This window comes from Lampetra planeri, chromosome 4, assembly GCF_965212315.1.
Source record: "Lampetra planeri chromosome 4, kcLamPlan1.2.h2, whole genome shotgun sequence".
Classification (NCBI taxonomy): domain Eukaryota; kingdom Metazoa; phylum Chordata; class Hyperoartia; order Petromyzontiformes; family Petromyzontidae; genus Lampetra; species Lampetra planeri.
The window spans coordinates 485,485-502,041 of NC_136110.1; the positions used below are offsets into that span (position 1 = coordinate 485,485).

At 48.8% G+C, this 16,557-nt stretch overlaps 1 protein-coding gene across 1 annotated transcript in view; it reads left to right on the forward strand.

Annotated features, from left to right (window-relative positions):
• Nucleotides 1–16,557, forward strand: part of PDCD4 (programmed cell death 4) — a 33,895-nt gene that overhangs the window by 7,072 nt on the left and 10,266 nt on the right. Inside the window, exons 3-6 of the mRNA XM_078592906.1 lie at nucleotides 1,742–2,065; nucleotides 3,464–3,558; nucleotides 4,008–4,121; nucleotides 9,696–9,917. Of these exons, the coding sequence (XP_078449032.1) occupies nucleotides 1,742–2,065; nucleotides 3,464–3,558; nucleotides 4,008–4,121; nucleotides 9,696–9,917 (755 nt within the window). The remainder of the gene's footprint in view (nucleotides 1–1,741; nucleotides 2,066–3,463; nucleotides 3,559–4,007; nucleotides 4,122–9,695; nucleotides 9,918–16,557) is intronic.

The window sequence follows — 16,557 nt, forward strand, 5'->3', positions numbered from 1 at the left end:
GGCTCACAGGGCTACGCCTAATACTCTTAGGTTTTTTCGGTAAAGTCACGTAGGTGAAAATAAATAATACAAATAATAATATAAATAAAATAATAAATCGCGACGTTTCGGAGGCAACACAAGTCTCCGTCATCAGGTGGGACCGTCACAGCTAAATTTACTGTATCAAGCTTCAAATCTAGAACTATACCTAATACATGAAACTTGAAACTTGAAAACTTGATGTGACTGGAGAGCTACAAAAGATGGCATGCTCACATCGGGTTTGAAGTTTACCTGCGCTGACCTGATCATAAGGGGACACATTTTTGTGATATTACGCTGGCAGTGGAGCATACGCACAAACAACAAAAAAACTCAACATGTCCGTCAATACCACTTCCCTATATAGAAAATAAACATGCCGTATGCCCCGTTTCATATTGGAGGAAATGATCATAAGTGGTTATGCTTCTTCTAGGGGTCAGCTGCTTGGATTTTCTTTCCACGTTCCTCTACTCTTTGCTCCGTCTCTCGTCACATCTGCTGTGCTCATCTCCCACCACATCCTTAGCTGGATCTTCTTGAGCCAATTAAAGTTAAAGCCCTGCCAAAGTCCTAGGTCTGATGCCTCGGTGTCATGAATAGTGGAAAACTGACTCTGCTGGCCCAGGAACAGCCTCGGCACAGCACCGAAGCGCAGGTCCATGTGTCCATTCCCACACCCCATCTCCCTGCCTCCGCGTGCCCCCCCAGCTTACGGAGGCTACGATACATAAAAATAACATGTCCACACCTCCCTTCAACAACGGTGTCAGGCATTTTTTTCATGTTGGATATCAGTGTTTTGTGTGAGTGAGGTATGTGTTTCATGTGTATTTTATCAATGCAACGTGGCCGAACTGTAACCGTGTCGCAGCCTGCGGGCACCCCCCCCCCCCACCGTTATATTGAGAACCATTGCCCTAACCACTAATCCCATCTTCCCTTGCTCTTTGTAGTTGGTGGTTTTGGGGGTCAAAAAGTGATCTTTAAAAGTTACTTTTGAACATAGTTTAATATCTACATGAGTTAAGTTGACTAATCAAATTTAAGAGTGTGTTTTGTAGTTTTCCATAGTCTGTTTTTAAACACTGATGGAGCAGTGGCGCAGTGGTTTGGCACACTGCGTTATGATCCCAGCCGCCTGAGTTTGGTTACTGGCTATGCCGAACAACATTGGCGAGTAATACGTTAATCTGTCCCTGCACCTTACCCCCTATTTCTCTCTCCACATGTTGATGTATGGCCAACGTAATCAACAATACATTATTTTCTATGGAATCGTGGCCCAGAATGGTTACGATTTGTCAAAATAGTGACATGACAGACCGTTACTTGGCCTGCATGTACAACACAAATTAAACAAATGAGTAAATTCTTAACTTGAATTGTGATCATGTATCGAATCGGTAAGGTGAATTGTTACAAGTCTGCAAACGGTACAGGTGAAACAAATAGGAGTCGTTTATTTTTGGATTGAATCCTAATTATAGGCATATTGTTACGTGGCCTGCAAGCAATATAAATAATACGAAAAGCAATTGTTAAATGGGTGTGGTTTCAATGTTCAGCGTTATAAAATGCAATTTACATGAATGACTCTTACAGAAATTAAATAATAATGACAAAATTATAATGGCGGAGTGTGATTCTTCAGACTCTTCAGCTTCACCTCTTAGCTGCCGCTGCTGACTCTACTCCCACCCCTCGTTGCGCACAGCGGAGTTTGTGGATGCCTACGACTACGACGACGTGGATGACTCGGAGGACTTTGGCGAGGAGATGAACGGGAACTGGTCACCGCAGGAGAAGGCTCTGCACGAGGCGAGGATCCGCGCGCGTGAGAAGCGCCGCCTCCGCAAGAGCTCGTCGCGCGACTCGGGACGCGAGTCGCTGTCCGAGGAGTCGCGGGGGTGCGACGGAGTGCGCGGGCCCGGTGGGGCCGGCACGCTCTCGGTGAGCCCCACCAGTCCCCGCGGCAAGGCTCTGCCGCTGCTCGACCGGCGCTCGCGCTCCAACAAGGGCCGAGGCCTACCCAAGAAAGGTGCGTTGTTGTTGCTGTTGTTGCTGGCACTGTTGTACAGCTTGCACTGCCCGCCCGCCTCCCTCGAGTCACCGGTCCCATCCGTTAGGGGAGCTGTGTGCTGCGCATTGAGGTCGTCGTGATGAATGGGTTTGTGGCGGCGTCGTGTGTAAATGTGACCCTCCCGGTAATGAACTAGACCCCACCTAAACCCCACCGTGCGCCGTTTCCTGTCCATGGGGGGTAGTGGATTATGCCTGCTCCTTTTGAGCAGCCCCCTGTGGGTTACTGCAGCTGTGTACATTGTCGATGCTCATCCTGTTCCCCCTTTGGTGGATTGACTCGAGCAAGTGGTGGATGTGTCCGTCTGGGAAATTATGAAATCAAAGACACAGTAGGGGGGTATTGAGATCCTCATTAGGTTGTGCCATTGTTCAGCACGGGTTGTGCAGCCTCACACTTACACCACTTGAAATGGGAAAGAATGTTCAGCTATTCGGTCGATAATATAATCTCATGATAAAATTGGACCCTGCAAAGCCATTTAAAATGGCTCCGGGCGCACGGACGTTGAATGGGGGGGATATGGCGAAAAGTGGACTGCGTTTTTTTATTCACTGCTTAATTTTTTGTGTCATTGTGGAACAACCACCCTAGGTATTGCGTAACAGTGAGGCAGATAACTTTGGTGTAGGGCATTGGCCAATGCTGTCTCATCAATTTAGCAAGGGAGGCTGCACCTCAGTGGATTAGATGGCAGGGAATTCATGGAAAAGGAGCTTTGTTTTGTGGGTACACATGCTGGAATAAGACGCTAACGATGTGATTAACGATCTGTGATGTTCCACAAAGCCATGCAATTATAAATTTTCGAATATTTTTTTATGCAAATAATATACATGCATTGAACCGTGTGTGATGCTGTCCTGGTGTTAAATGGTGAGTACACTGGACTTGAAATCCAGAGGTCGCCAGTTTGATCTCCCGGAACTGCAGTTGAAATAATGGTTTAAGTTTATTAATTGTCCCCCCAACCGCCTCTGTTCGTAGCATGAAATCACAATAAACTCTTAAATCCATATTTAAAACAAGCCAAGGATACAGCATTGGAATTGCCTGCTCGCACCACTGCTCTAGAGAGCAGCTGTGTAGAGCTCCCTATTACATAGGCTCCTCCACCAGCAGTGGTGTGGTCGATCATTTCAGGGCTCCACCTTTATTTACAAACTAAAGTCCTTGAGCATAATTAAACAAACCATACGACACGAGATGGTCTAAAGGATGTAACTGTCAAGTCAGTGAATGGCCGGAGGGTAGATGGTAGAGGGGAGCCGGGAGGTTACATATCTATCTACCATGTCACAGAAACTCCCATTGCTGTAATGTTGTTGTTGGTGTGTCATGATGTTGTTGTGGCAGGTGGGGCTGGAGGCAAAGGTGTCTGGGGCGTTCCCGGGCAAATTTACGACGACATCAACGTTGATGCCCGGGACCCGAACTACGACGACGCGCAGGTGCGCTAACAGCAGCTTGCGCCTCCTCAACTTGAGCGGCTTTTTTTAAAGGGGCACATAGGAAACTCATTACTTTGCCTGCTAGATATTATAACAATGACAACACTGCATTTATGTAGCGTCTAATTGCAATCACATCTTAAGACTCCTTACAAAAAACCTATGCTCGTGTAGACGGAGGCTGGGTTGGAGAGTCAGGATGGAATTATGGGCAACAGCAGGAGGTTAAGCAACCCCGTGTCACAAGCCAGGAAAATGCAACAGGGGCCCCCCAGCACCAACATCAACAACACCAGCTAAAAACAATGAAAGTGATATTGGCCAAACATCCAAATGCTGAAAAATAACCTTTAAACGACTCCTTGTGGATCACACACAGCAGCAACATTCTGAGAGCCAGGCAGGACCCTCCTGAAAAACCGTCTTGAGCCTCTGTACGGCGTGTGCAGGAGAACTGCGTGTACGAGACGGTGGTCCCGGAGCTGGAGGACGGCAACTTTGAGAAGACGGTGACCCCCATTGTGCAGGAGTATTTTGAGCACGGAGACACCAACGAGGTCATGGTGAGCACCGCCCCCACCACAAGCAGCTTGGTCGTCGGCAACACCGCACCAATTAGTTCGTGGGCGAAACGTCAAGTACGCCTCCCAGTATGTGCATAGAAGTAAGACTGCCTGAACAGATCTCAGAAGTATTTGTACGCTGTTCGTAACCCTAACACGTTATACAACTCCATCCTACTCAAACCAAACCAGCCAATTCTGTTGCTTCATTAACTCTAAAATAGTTTAAACAAGTTTTCAGTCGGCTTTGCCTCTCCCCCCTCGTACATACGGTTTGTGCTCACGTAGACACATTGGTAATGATGAGAGGTTCTCTTGAGCAGCATACCTTGAACACCAATCAAGTCGATGCTGTTTAACCTCATTCTCCCCTCTGCCATTATGCGGTCTGCACATGTGCTCTCGTGCACACGCTTGTCAACGCGTGTCCACGAGTGTCACATTGCCAGTTGGGCGTGCTGTCCTCACGACAAAGTAGGTCGCGGCGGATCGTGTGTGTCTGTGTGTGTGTGCGCGCGTGTGGCGAGCGGTAGTGTAACGGTTAGCGTGCTGCGCTACGAACCTGGCGACCCGGGTTCGATTCCCGCTCACGGCCAACACCAGTGACGATTATCTGAACCGATCCTGGGCCTCCCCTAGGTCGACTCAGCCTCAAATGAGTACCTTTTGCGATGTGTTAACATCGCCACTAGGGAGACAACGGCGGCCGGGCGTGGTATTGGCCACCCACCCCCTCGTGTGCCGTGCCAGCCTTTATCGGTGCTTGCTAACAGCACTTGCCCCTACAATCTGTTAAGGCTATACGGAGGATCTTTTTTTTTATCTTTGTGCGCGCGTGTGTGTGTGCGTTTGCCACATTATTTGCAGGAAAACAGGCTTGGGCAAGTCGCCCCAATGAACCGTGCTACCATGCATCTCAAAGAGAACCCGACAGTGATAGACGTTACTGGCTTAAGTGCACGCAGGTTGTGCGCGTGGTGTGCTTGCGTAACCTGGTGAAGGTGCACCCAGCCTTGGCCTTGAGCTCACAAACGCTGGCGCTGGGTAAACACGATGGCGCAGGCTGTACAACCCGCTCGGCTTGCGCCTGAGAGGAGAGCGCCACGGTGCATGGGACACGGGGCAGGTGCGCTGGGAAAAACAACGGCTGTGCGGCCCCCCTATGTGTGTGTGTACGGGGAGCGGTGGCACAGTGATTAGCCCACTGCGCTACGAACTTAGTGACCCGAGTTAAGTTGCCACACACGGCCTATTTCAGTAACGAATATCTGAAACCTGTCCTGGGCATCCAATAGGTTGACTCGGCCTTAAATTAGCTCCGGGTGCAATGTGTATTGAACATCGGCAAATAGGAGCCCGAGTTGGCCATGTGTGGTCCTGGCCACAGCCGACCTGCTCGTGCTTCATACCCCTCTTGACGTGCTCATTAACAGCACTTGCCCCAGCAGCTTGTGTAGGCTACACAGTCCAATCATAACACTTGGGTCTGTCCTGTGACCTGCCAGTGAGCCTTCCGCACATCACGTGGCCTGCACCCTAGTCTGGCACGCCGCTACGACGTCACCACCTTTTAGTGGCGAATGGCGGCTGTTGTGGTATAGAACATAAGAGAGGTCTCGGTTTTCTCGGTTGTGCTGGGTAGCACTCCGATTGTTTACAGGCTTCACCGGGTGATCGGCAAGATGCCTTCACGTTTCGGTCCACATGCTGGGGGGACCACCAGCATGTGGAATGGAGCGTATATAGTAAAACCCTGTGTAGCCAGGCACTTACAGGATTTCACATTTAGCCGAAACCAGGTCGTCTAAATTATAAAGTAATCCTTGCAGTCCTCACGCAGTCTCGTTCGCCCCCTGGAGTATATACAGTACTCACATTAGCGGTGGGGATTTGGGGTGGAGGGTCGGGCTTTGGGGGATAATGGGGTGCTCGTGGGAGATGGAGAGAATGGCTGGTGGGGGGGGAGCGACAACCTGCCGAACCGACCAGAGAACGCGCGCGCGACTCTACAATGTGTACAATGCAATTGTGTTGGTGGTAGGGGAGGGGGAGGTGTGGAAGGGGAGGGGCGATGGTTGGGCGTAAGATGGTGGCACGGATGGACAGTCCTGTAATATACAGGAGTTGACAATACAGTAAGCACACACTGCACAAACTGATGCATGTATGTTAAACGTCTTTCGCACCGTACGTAGCCAACAGTGTTCCTCTGGGGTGCGGGGGAAGGACAATAAACGAAAAACAAAAAGCATGCATTTAACGCATATACGAACGTCTTTTGACGTAGGTATTCATGATTTTAGCAGCTAGCTGGACAAATATTAGTTTTGCTATTCGAGGTTTATGTTATAACATGCAACATCGCCAAATAACATGCGGGAACAACACGAATACACGTTGGAGAGAGAGTATAACGATACGGGTGTCACAAGTTGTGAGTGCTGTTGTTGTTGGTGAGTGTGGCTGGCTGGATTGGGGGGTGTGGCAGGGCGGGTTTGGCTGTGGTGGGAGGAGCTTGTGGGTGTTTGTGAGCTTTGCACGGTGGTGGGGAGACAGGCGAGGCGCGGGCGTTGGTTGGCGGTGAGCCGTGGAAGGCTGGGAAGCCCTCGTGTTAGGATGGGCTTGTGGGCTGCGTCTGCAGACCAGCGAGTGATAAACACGCCTGCCCGTACGTGACCCCACCGTACACTTGCTGCTCGTCGCATAGGCGTGCCGGCCCGCTCGACCTTTTGTTCCGCGAGAACCCCATCTGCCTATTGGCCGTTAGTGGAGAGTGTTTGAGGTGAGGCGACGAATGTGAGCTTGCCCCGTGGACGTTTATGGCCCAACTGGTTGAGCCAGGCCCCAGGCACGGAGCGGCGCCCTTAAACTTGAGCTTGACCTGTGCTCCCAACAGAAGGTCTCTCCACCCCCATCACGCCGAGCGGCAGTTGTTGAGTGCTCGTGTTTCTTTGGCGTAGCGGGAGTTGGTATTTTCGTTCCTTTCTTAGAAACCCACCCGACTGTAACATTTGGTGGCGTGGCATGATCTTTGTGTCTTGTGCGCGTCTTTTGCGCGACAAAGTTATTTTACCAATGCCAAACTGCAGGCTTTGTGTTGTGTGTATTCAGCTGTGAGAGAGAGATGGCTGATGGGAGGGGGTCTTGACTTTAAGGTGCGAGGCAGCCTTCCACTTGCGTGGAGTTGCATTTTTCTTGAGGGGGTCACGAACACTGGATTTTTTTGTCTCAATTGACACTACATTAAACAGCAGCCCGCTGCGGGTTTGCACATGCTACATTTGCCGTTGTTGCTGATCAATGCCGACGCTAGTCTCCTTGGCAGTGGCAGACCTGCCATGTTTGCTACGATTACCTCCAGCAAGCATCCCTGCCTTCATTGGTAAGTAACACGCTGGGCGGGCTATTTATAGGCATCTTATCGGCATGCGTGGTGCTCACATTACTGCTGTACGCTGGTGAACGCGCTGTAATCTCTCGCGACGCACAATGGTGAGACATTAATCTGCGGGCGAGCCAAAAAGAGCCCATTGGGCAGTCCCCTGTCTTTCAATGCGCCCAGAAGCACGCCCCACACACAGTTTGCCTCACCAGGCAAAGAGCACTACGAGTGCTGTGGCTGATGGGACGTGTAAAGAAAATGTATGCAGAGGAACAGATCGTGAAGGAGACATCTCTACTGTGTTTCAGTATATGTTGTGCATTGTGAGTGTGCTTTCACAAACAGTTTCTTTTAAAAATTCTGAATTATAAAGATTCCTGCTCCCCTTCCAGTATATGCCCCCGACCTCCCCTTTCCTGGAAACCTATTTCGTGAAGAGTTTCTTTCCCGCCGGATAAAAGTAGAGGAATGCGTGCAGTGATGAACGGCCTCTTGCCCATCCATCTGTGCTTGTCCTGTCTCGGGTCCCCTCACTGCGGCCCCTTGTTGATCCATCGTGAGGACGATGGGTTCTTTCCCCCTAGCCAACCACCCTCCCGCCCCAGCACCTTGTTATTCCTGCGCCTTTCTTTAGGACTCGGTCTTCCAGAATTATGGTTTTGTCTCGTCCACACTTCAAATACCACACTCCAGGTCACATCGCCTCTCATCCTCCTACTCGCCACACTGCAGGTCACCGAGATTTTTTATTTTTGCTTCTTCACTCGCACTGCTCCACTGTCATTCTTTCCCATTGCGGTCTCTCTTCCCCAAAGCTCTGATTACAGTAACTTTGCTCAATTCAAGATACGTGTTACGCTCTTATCTATTGCGACTTTTGTCCGTGCTGTTTTATGCTCGTCGCCTGACATTTTCAGCCTTTGGGCCCTGGCTCAGAAACCGTTGACAAAATATAACAGTTCAAAGGTGGGAGGGGGGGTAGCAGGAGTGTTGAGATGCCTGCTGCAGATGCCCACGAGCATATTCAAAAGAGAAGCAGCTGCCAAAACGGAGCTCCACACACACACACTCGCGCGAGTCAGAATCTTCACCGGGATTGCGTCGAGTCGCGCCTGAAAAAATTATGACGCCAACGACTCGGTTGAGTTGTAAATTCTGTTATTAAACTGATTGCGTCACAAGCTCAACGATGCGTGAACATGTAATAGTGTACCAGGACAGAAAAGGTGGTAGGAGCCAGGGTTACTTGTACTGTGTATTAGGACTTTACAATTTGGCTGCCCAGCGTTTCTCAGCGAATTGTCACAGTTGGGGTTTGCGGTTTGATTCAAGAATCGATTGGTTCTTACGTCGTGGTGCAGGGAATTGTCTCTAGTAGGGGCAGATCCCACGTGAGCCCTGCTTCAACAACAAATATATCTACAGCTTGTTGCAGAATAGCATGTTATGAATCTTAGATTGATTGACTCAAATCAATCCAAGGCTAGATGAGGGCTTCCCCAGGGAGGGGTCATGATAACTCGTAAATTTGATCGAATATAAATAAAATATATGATATTATTTGGTGCTTTCAGTAAAGTCATGTAGATAGAAAAAGTAATAATAAAAAAGTGAGCGTACTGGCAGTCTATAATGTAGACTGTAGCCTGGTTTTTAAGCTGGTGAGCGTACTGGCAGTCTATCATGTAGACTTATTCTGGTTCTTTCAGAAATAAAGTAAAAAATAAACACAAAAACCACGACGTTTCGATGGCAACACAAGCGGTCGTCATCGCTTGTGTTGCGATCGAAACGTCGTGGTTTTTGTGTTTATTTTATTTTTATTACGGAATTCCTGCAGTCACGAAAGTTTTAAATCAATTTTTTTTATATATTTTAGAGTTGTGTTGCTATTGGGGACCTACCATGTAAAGAACCAGCCGAACTGATCAAAGGGTTGGAGAGAACTTGGCGATTAAAAATAAAAAACGGCACTAAATTAGTTAGCCTTTTCGGCCAAGGTGATGGCATCATCATGTGTGGCATCATCTCACTATGCGGCTTCGGAGGGTAACGTTATCGTTAAGTAAATATTTTCGAGGACAACTGCACGTTTGTAAGCGTTACAGAATCTCTGATGTGTGTGCGTGGTTTTTCTTCCAGTGCGATGACCCCTGACCGCCCCTCGTGCGCGCCCCCTCCTCTCCCAAAAGGTGCTGCTCAGCGACCTGAACCTGGGCTCGCGCAAGCCGCAGCTGCCGGTGCTGGCCGTGTCGCTGTCGCTGGAGGGCCGCGCCAGCCACCGCGAGTTCACGTCACGCCTGCTTGCCGAGCTGGCAGGGCGCGAGCTGAGCCCCGTCGAGATGAATCGCGCCTTCAACCGGCTCCTCAAAGAGCTCCCTGAGCTCATGCTCGACACGCCCGATGCCCCGCAGGTGCGTCCATGTGCTAGCCACCCCCACCCTCGTGTGCCACAGCGCCGGCCTTCGTAGGGGCTCGCTAACAGCACTTGCCCCAACAGTCTGTTGAGGCGATATGGGAGATCTGTGTGCGCGTGCATCTGTGTTGGCACAGTGTGGAGCACAGGTGGTGGTGGATCTGTTGGTCGTGTTTAATGTTTAGTTTTATGTAGCGTGCTCGTTCTTGCAAACAAGCTGGAAGGCAGCCAGACAGGTGAGCCGGTACTACCAACAATTGCCCAAACGCTGCAATCATCGCTGTAGTTTTCAGCCAATTAATGTTTATACAATTGGGAGGAAACCCTTCCCTTTGCAGTGCTGGATTACAGGTGTGCACCACCACTGCTAGGTAGTGTCATCTCACTCTGTTAACCCAACACACCAGGGCCTTTACCCTGACTTGTCAGCCTAGGTGTAACGTCACCACCACTTTGTGTTGAACGGTGGTTGTCGTTGTGTGCGCTTGTGTTTCCTTGTGTGTGCATGTGGATAAAGGATATTCACGTGTGTGCGAGTCTATGCGATATCACGTCTGGCCATGGCCAGCCCAAGATCCTGGGGGTGTGCGAAGAAGATCCCCTTGGAGTGATGGGGTGGGAGCTTGCGAATGCAACAGTTGCTGAGCACAGACATTAAGGCCTCCTTAATGCAAAGCAGCCATCAACAAACAGCATGATAATAATTACACTTCAAGACACTCACATACGCCGAGATAAAGATCCCCGCAGAGCCATAAAGACTGAGCGAGCACCTATAAAGGCCAGCAGTGCACGAGTAGGTTTTGTGGTCAGCAGCACACCCGGCCACCTTTGTCTCACCAACAGTGCTGATGTTTACACACCGCACCATGCAAAGGGGTCCAGTGCAGTTCTTGATTTGAGCACAGTTATAATAAGGTATTTGAGAGGCGAGACGATACGAGAGAGTTGCAAAGTCGAGCTGTGTGAGGAAAGGAGGAGAAAGAGAAGTGATTCGTCCTACGCCATCGTAACTGCATTTTTGTGGGGGGAGGCACTGTGCCTGCTTTTTTTTTATGCATCGCACCACAGCAGAAATAGCCAGAGACTTGCCAAAGCCTGTTGTCCTGAAGAAACGCTATGGAAGCGATGGCAATGCTTTATCAGAGCAGATAGCTTGTAAATACTTTGTCATTCCAAATACACTGTTATTTGTCAACGTCGTTTCTCGTAAAGTTTGGAAGCTTTATCAGCGGAGTATTGCAGAGTACACAGCTTGTGCCTCCACCGTTTTTCCCTCGTTCCGAGAATGTTTGACACCAGAGAAGACAGTGGGGCCTTTGTTTTTTTATTACACGCTTTTATTTAACTCACTCTGTTATGTTTCGCCTTGGGTCTAAATTGTCCACGGTCAACTAACGTTGGCTGTAATTGCCCACGGTCCCTTACGTTATGGCAAGCTTCGGGGTCGATATACTGCTGGATGGCTGCTATGAATCTTTACGTGATGTAATGCAAAGTACTTGAACATTTAAAAAAAATGGTAACTTTTTAGTACATTTCCATTTAAAGCTTTCGTGACTGCAGGGATTCATCTTCTTGGTTCTTGCGGTAAAGTCACGTAGAAGAGCAATAATAAAATAATAAAACTAAAACATAATAAAATAAAATTATCACGATGTTTTTAGTACATTTCATAAAAGCGTGTCTTTTAAAAAAGTTTTTCTAAATATAGATTTGTAAATCTTGTTTTGTGACCTGTGGCACTGCTGCTGCCGTCAGCGGTGGTGGTTTGTGCAATACGCACCGCACAACTGCTGATACGCACCGCACAACTGCTGATACGCATCGGTGTGAGCCGTGGGCCTCTGCCTCATGCACTTTTTATCAACTTAACGTTCTTCAGTGCTGATAGTGATTACGAGTGTGAAGATTGTAGAAAAAACTGAAATTTGTATCAAGTGATTAACATCATATCTGTGTTATTTCTGCCAAGGATTTCATCATTTAGACAAAATATTTGGTGATGGACGCTGAATGCCAACAGGCTAGGTCTGACAGTTGCTTTGTACATTTGTAAGGAAAATTAGGAAATAGATGTTGATGAAAGCCCTTTGAAAATCTTTTTTTATAATTAATATCCACACTTGGGCCGGGAGGTGGGTTTACTCATGTTAAGCAATTCTTCAAAGATACAAAAGTTCTGTCTCGGGTTTGTAGGGCTATGCATGGGGTTTTTGTTGTTATGTGTAGGGTCTGTGGGGTTGCCTAGTGTGTTATGTTACTCTAAAAGGGCATTCTCATATATTTAGCGTGAATTCCAAATGATCATATTCTTAGGTACAAGATTCGATTTATGTAGAATGTAATCAATGCACGACTACATTCCTGCTGCTTGCTATGCCTCACGGCTACATGAACGTGTGTTGACCATCATAATATGTGGTGGGAGCTTTGCACGGGAGAGAAAAAAAGTTAGACATTTGCACTTGCTTGTTACCCTGGGGTAAATACTAATTTTCACAGCTCGTGAGTGTGAGAGAGGGCCCGCGCTGTGAGAATTTGGACCCATTTCAAAGGTTGGCTGCTTAAGTTAAGAGCATAAAAAACAGCAACAATAAGTTTATTGCGCAACTTCTGGGCCCCTGCTCTCGCGGCTGCTTCCCCTGCTTCTTCTTCCCTTGCAATACCCAACTTGGAATTCCCTCCCATCGTCTCTTTTCCCAAGCTCTTACACATCTTGCTCGATTCAAGAAATGCTTTGCACTCTTTTATTTCTCACAACTTTGATAGTGCTGTTTATGTTGCTGGCCGTTTGACGTTTTGGGCCTTTGGGCCCGCGCTGTCGGCGCTGGCCGCGGCTAGCGCACCTGGCGCGTCGCATGCGGGCGTTGACATCTGGGGAAAGAAAGAAAACAGCAGAAAGAGTGGAGGGGCATTTATTTTCTTTCTCTTGGGAAAGAGGGGGCAACCGAGGCCCCTACGTGGTGATGTATGCGGCGCATATGTGCAGCTTGCATCAGCCGTGTGGTGTGCCTGGCCCGTTGCCTGCCCTGCGTGTTTGCTGCCACGAGGCAGTGTGTGATGGGCAGGCCGTGTTGCATAACTAACGGCTCACTATGTTTACGGAACTGCCGTCAGTTCCCCCCCACCCCCTCCACCCCCCACCACCCCGCGCTCCTCCCGTGTATGGTGGAAGGCCGAATATGCGACGTCAGCGCTAAAGGAGCGATAGATGGGACCTCGGAGAATGTTGATGCCTGCTGCTGCTGCTCACGTGGCCTGTGAATGTGGCATATGTGTGCGTGTCCTATACGTCTGTGTGTGGAATTGTTGTGTGTGTTGCCTCCATGTGCGTGTGTATTTGGTTGTTCATGTATGTGTGTTTGCATGCGTGTTTATGTGCGTGTGGGGAGCGGGAGTGTAGTAGTTAGACCACTGCTATACTCACCTGGATTCAATGCATAGCCTCCCCTTACGCCAGTAGCGAGTGTCATCTGAACCTGCACTGGACCCCTTTGCATGGTGCGGTGTGTAAACATCAGCACTGTTGGTGAGACAAAGGTGGCCGGGTGTGCTGCTGACCACAAAACCTACTCGTGCACTGCTGGCCTTTATAGGTGCTCGCTCAGTCTTTATGGCTCTGCGGGGATCTTTATCTCGGCGTATGTGAGTGCATGTGTGCATGTGTGTGTGCGGTAGTGTCGCAGTTAGCGCGCGCTGTTAAGAACCCAGCGACACGAGTTTGATTCCCGCTCACGTCCCACACCAGTGACGATTATTTGAACCGATCCTGGGCCTCCCCTGGGTCGATTCAGCCTAAAATGAGTATCTGGTGCTGTGTGTAAACATCGCCACTGGGGAGACAAAGGCGGCCGGGCGTGGTGCTTGGCCACCAATCCCCTCATGTGTTGTACCGGCCTTCATAGGTGATCGCTAACAGCACTTTTCCAAAAGTCTCTAAAAGCTATACGGAGGATCTTTATCTTGTGTGCACAAAACAAGTTCATGGGGAGGTGGACCCAGAGAATGAATTAGTTCAAAAAGGCATTGTAGTATCATGGGACCTCCTTTGCCAGTACCAAAATATATGTAGTATATTTTCCACTTGTTGCAAAGGGAGTAGAGGTGGACGTTGGTGATGAAACATCTACATTTTATTGAGTGTGTTAATGTAACAACAATAATAACACTTAAGTTGCACCCGTAACGTAGGGAAGCGTCTCGGAGCACGGCTGTTTCGCCTATTCGCTAGGCTCCTCCTGAAGCCGCCCACTGGCTGACTTGCCAACCTTAACACGGGACCCAACGTTGCTGATCAACTCCCCACCATACAAAATAAGACTGTCTATTTAAATCTACGGATCTCTATGCGAGCCTTTGAGTACCTATGTAAGTCTATGGACCTCTGTGTGCATAAATTGATCCCTATGCTAGTGTGAAATCTCCACGATATGCACCAGGCTGCTCCTGAAGCTGACCACTGGCTTGCTCGCCAACCTCGGCATAAACATATAGATATTGATGATCCACTCCCCGCAGTACGAACCAAGAATGGTTCTGTTTTCGGGTCTATAATGTGGATTCTTGATACCGAAATGCCTTGGCCTGACATAACAGAGCAGGCAGGAGTGTGGCTCCTTGAGAATGTTGGGTGGAGCGCGACCGTGAACTGGCAACAATGTTGTTGTGTGGCCACATTCAACCCCCGGTAAGGTCAAGCCACAGCAAACAGCGTTAAAAAAAAAACGGGCCGCCCACGCACGGCAATTGCTCGGTGGCCGAGAGGACTGTTCACCGGCAACCTCCTCCACCTTCTCAAAGGGGCTAGCAAACCACCGGGCCAGCAAATAGTAAATTCCCCCATCAGTGGAAAAACACAGGTCCCGTGACTCCTGCTTTTGTTAGTTTTGTTTTTAGGATGGCACTCGTGTATAGATTTATCCCCCCACCCTCCCCCTGGAGTGATTCGATGAATTGTAAATGACCACCAAAATGTATTCTGATAACGAATTTGCTTTAAACAATAACGAGGTCGGCCCGGGTAATGTTGTGCTGTTCACTTACGAGAGGGAGTGCTGGAAGCCCACTTACCGAGCCATCTTGGTGTTGGAGTGGCCCAGTAGCACTGCCTGTAGGAACATGTAATTTTACATTATTATTCCTAAGCTTGTTTACCCAGGAAAGCCTCGCTGAGTTTCAGGATTCTTTCAGGAGGATCCTGAAAGTTGTTGGAGTCAGCGGCGATGGTGCTCAGTGTAATCTCAATTGAGTATTTTACAGGTATGTTTTTTACATTGGGATGTTTGACCAATACCAATTATATTGTGTTTTTTTTTTTCAACTCTGGGAGGAAACCAGAGAAACCCATGAAGAACGGGGGAGAACATACAAACTATACTCTTTATACATACAAACTGCACACAGGAAGGTGCCAGAGTCGGGAATTGATCCCAGTTCCTTCTTGCTGCGAGGCACAAGTGTTGCCACTGTGCTGCCGCCATGGCACCAGATACTTTATTTCACAATATTATTTTCAGCAAGCCCCTTAATGCTCGGCAATACGGGGGTGAGCTCGGTTCACAAACAGAACCAGCCCGGTTCCCACTTCGTAGAAACATGGCGCGCGTGGTTTTTTGTTGCCATTGATCTCAGTGCCAGACCTCCAGCGCCAGCTTGGTTTAGTCACCGCACGCGGGCACCATGAGGTGGTTGAACCGTTGCATGAGCGAGGAGGAAGCCATGGGAAATGAAAATTCAGCCTCGGTTATCATGTGAGATTTCACCGCTGAGCCCCGTTTGATTTCACGAGCCAGGACTGCAGATGTGGGAATCGGCTGTGTGTGCGTGTCCGTAGTGGATCCAGGGGTTGGGCGGCAGTGCCTTGAGGCCCCAACATTTTTTATTTTATTGATATTTACCAGAGAACAGACATTGAATGTTATAAATGTAGAGCCCTATTTAAAGAGCGTGAATGAAGATCGCATCGTAATTGAACACATAGTCACGGGTACAGGCAAGTAATCGTGCAAGCTAAAGCATTTGTGGACAGGATTTTAAGAGTTTGCACAAACTCTCCTTTGATGTTCATCACTTAAATGAGGCTCTTATTCTACCGCCGCTATTTAGATCTCACTTCAAAGTGTGGGGCACTTCAAAGTGAGTGACGTAAGTAGGGCCACAGAGTTGCAGGCGCATCTCTGCTCTGTCGCAGTCCAGAAACTCTTCAGTTGAGGGCGCTTGTCAGAGAGGACAGTTTGGTCCTCGAGAGAGCGACTTGACCAAACGTTGAAGCATGCCGAAAATATTTCCGTGAAAACAATATACCACACACGAGATGTTGTACTGCAGGGATGACCAACCTGTAACACACCGAGCCCAAAATTACCCATATATTGAGTTTTTGCCACAGGACAGGAGGAGACATTTATTGTTCTTTGCTACTGCGATAGTACGTTCTACCCCTTCGATAGAGCCACATGTGGTGGATTGAAGAGGCCAGTTGGCCACCGCTGCTGTATAGGAACCGTGGCTGTGCTTTGTTGATAGAGATGCAGTCAGTCCTAGGCAGAGGAGAGAAGAGGAAGGTGTTGAGGCTGGACTTGAATAGTAGCTGGGAATCCACAGCAAGGGTGGCTGTTGGAAAGTAGTTTAAGATC